This window comes from Gavialis gangeticus, unplaced genomic scaffold (assembly GCF_001723915.1).
Source record: "Gavialis gangeticus isolate Ggan-Ray unplaced genomic scaffold, GavGan_comp1, whole genome shotgun sequence".
In the NCBI taxonomy this organism is placed as follows: Eukaryota; Metazoa; Chordata; order Crocodylia; family Gavialidae; genus Gavialis; species Gavialis gangeticus.
In genome coordinates this window covers 21569890-21572456 of record NW_017729014.1, presented here as the reverse complement: position 1 = coordinate 21572456, position 2567 = coordinate 21569890, and the positions used below count along the sequence as shown (strand labels likewise).

Below are 2567 nucleotides of genomic sequence, written 5' to 3'. Positions count from 1 at the left end.
CTGGACCGAGAGGTGGCCTGGACACCACCTCTGCTGCTCTCGGGGCCCATCGGGTACCCACCCTCAGCTGCCGGGACATAGGCCTACCCAAAACCCTCCAGGGATGAGGATGCTGAGCTGGCCTAGGGGCTCTGGGCCAGCGCAGCTGACCGCACAGGCACTGTCCCAGCATCTGCGCTGATCTATTTTTGTCTATATTGAGTAGATTTTTGGTGTCGGAGGTGGAACTGGAGCTTGCTCCATCCACTCCATGCGCTGCCCTGGTACACCAGGAGCCATGCAACAAACAACTAACGAACAAGAAACTGTCCCAGCGTGAGCCAGGGGCTCCTTCTCTCCCCGGCACTCACTCGGTCTGCGCCCGCAGCAGGATCTGGTGCTTCAGGCTCTGGTTGTCGAAGAGCTGCAGGTGGAAGATCTGCCCCGGGATCCCCTGGAGCTTCTTGCTCAGGTCGGTCACTTTGAGCTCGGGCATCTTGGCGTGAACGAACACGGCAAACTTCCCCGTCCTGCGGGCGAGGAGCGACAGGGCCCGCTCGGTGCCTGCGATAGCACCGAACCGGCCGGGCTCTCCGGGCAGAGCTGAGTATCGCCAGCATCTGAGATAACCCCAGCTGCAAACACCTCATGGGCATCTAATGCCCCATGGCCAGCACCCCTGTGACAGAGATGCGCCCTGTCCCGGGGGACTCGAGTGGGGGTGCCAGGTTGGAGAGGGCTAGGCTGGTCCACGCTGCCACCCTGCTGCCACCCCTCTGCTCCCTTGGCCTTGTGCCAGGCTCTTACCTCCCCGGGGAGCCCCCCAGGACCCAGACCCACGCCCCAGCTCTCACTCCTTGCGTCGGGACAGCAGGAGACAGTCGTTGAAGAGGTGCAGGTACACGGTGCGGGTGCACAGCTTGAACTTGGAGGCGAACGTGCTGAGCAGCGGCACGTCCACTTCCACCAGCTCCCCGTGTTTCACGAGCCAGCGCGACTGGGAGATCAGCGGGAAGATCTGGGGGGGAAGGGAGGAGGGGGGGAATCAGGCCCGTGGGTCCCGGGAGCTCAGAGCAGCGTGTGCCGATTGCCAGCGGGAAGCAGCGGTGCCGTGGGCGCTTTGGGAGCCTGCCGCCCTTGAACTTGACACCGAATAGCGAGAGCTGGGAGCTGCGCGCCAGCATGTGCGGTACCCATTGCCCCAAGCTGGGTCCTGGCAGGTCCCACCCGATACCTGACCTGAGTGCAGCCCCTTCGGGCAGGGACAGACATACCCGAGCGCAGGGGTGCGTGGCTGGGTGGGCTTGTCTCTGCAAGGCCCCAGTCCTTGCTGCTCTCCCCGCAGTCGCTGCCTTGCAAGAGATGCCCGGTTCTTTCCCCAGGCCCTGCCCTATGCCGGGGGGAGGGACAGTCACAGCGCTCACCTTACTCTCAAAGTGGATTTTCTTGTTCAGGTGAATGAGCTCCTCTGTCCTCTTCATGGAGCGGACACTGGCGTTGCACTCCTTCACCAGCTGCGGGGAGACGCGTCTCTTAGGGGCCTGCTCGTTGCTCCCATCCGGCCAGCAGCCCCCACGGACCTGGCCCCGGCGTCCCCTGATTGCTGGTGTCTGGGGGTCTCCCACCCCAGCCTCCACAAAGGCAAACTAGAGCTGCCCCAGGCTCTGGTGGGGTCTCACCCACGTGTCCAGGGATGCAGCGATGCACCCACAGGCCCTGCTCCGCTCCGCCGTGCCCTCCCACCGCACCGGAGCAAGCGCCCAGGGACTCGCCGCCAGGCCGGCAGGGACGGGCCCTGTACCTTCTTGAGCTCGTTGAAGGCTTTGGTGGCCGTGTCCTCATCCCGGGAGCCCTGCGGGGTCCGTTTCAGGATGTTCTGCAAGCAGGAGACGTCGGGACCTGAGCTGCCCAGAATGTGCGTGGGATCCGACCGGCACCGCGCCCGTGATGGGACATCCCTCCCGTGCGCCCAGCCCCAGCTTCGCCCAGCGAGACCCACTGTGATCCAGGCTCTGCATTTCCCCCATCGCTTTGCACCATCCCAGTGTTAGGGAGATGCCAGAGCCCAGCCACCACCGTTGCAGCACAAAACTCTCAATTCACCTATTGCACACGGACGGTTTTGTTCCAAAAACCACCCAAAAGGCCTGAAAATCACAGAAGCCTAGTGAGCTCGGGCTGCAAGGGAGCGCCAGTGGTCGCAGCTAGTCTAACCCTGCCTGAGGCAGGATCAGCCCTGTCCAAACCATCCTACACACATCCATCCTCTAAGCTCTTCACTGCTACTAGGGTCTGCTTCCCAGGCCAGCGCTCCCCTTCTCTGCCCTGCCCGTCCCCTGCTCTGTGTCCCAGGAAACCTCCCTCGGGGGCTTGGCCACATCGACCCGGCGGGGGCAGGGCTCACCTCCACCAGCATCTTCAGGCGCATGATTCTCTGGAAGGGCAGGATCAGGAAGGACGTGAGGGGCAGGCGCTGACACACGGGCCCCTCTTCCAGCTTGGCCAGGATGCCTGGGAACTTGGCGTTGTCCTGCCTGCAAAGACAGGGCATTGGGAGGGTCCCAGGAGGTGCAAAGAGAGCTGGGTGC

The 2567-nt window shown here is 63.6% G+C and overlaps 1 protein-coding gene across 3 annotated transcripts in view; it reads right to left on the bottom strand.

Annotated features, from left to right (window-relative positions):
- ARHGEF19 (Rho guanine nucleotide exchange factor 19) overlaps positions 1-2567 on the bottom strand; it is a 21862-nt gene that overhangs the window by 6127 nt on the left and 13168 nt on the right. For all 3 annotated transcript variants that reach the window (XM_019511968.1, XM_019511969.1, XM_019511970.1), the window contains 5 exons: positions 2384-2513; positions 1781-1855; positions 1404-1493; positions 834-997; positions 351-509 (listed from right to left, as the gene is read on the bottom strand). In XM_019511968.1, coding sequence (XP_019367513.1) covers positions 351-509; positions 834-997; positions 1404-1493; positions 1781-1855; positions 2384-2513 — 618 coding nt within the window. The remainder of the gene's footprint in view (positions 1-350; positions 510-833; positions 998-1403; positions 1494-1780; positions 1856-2383; positions 2514-2567) is intronic.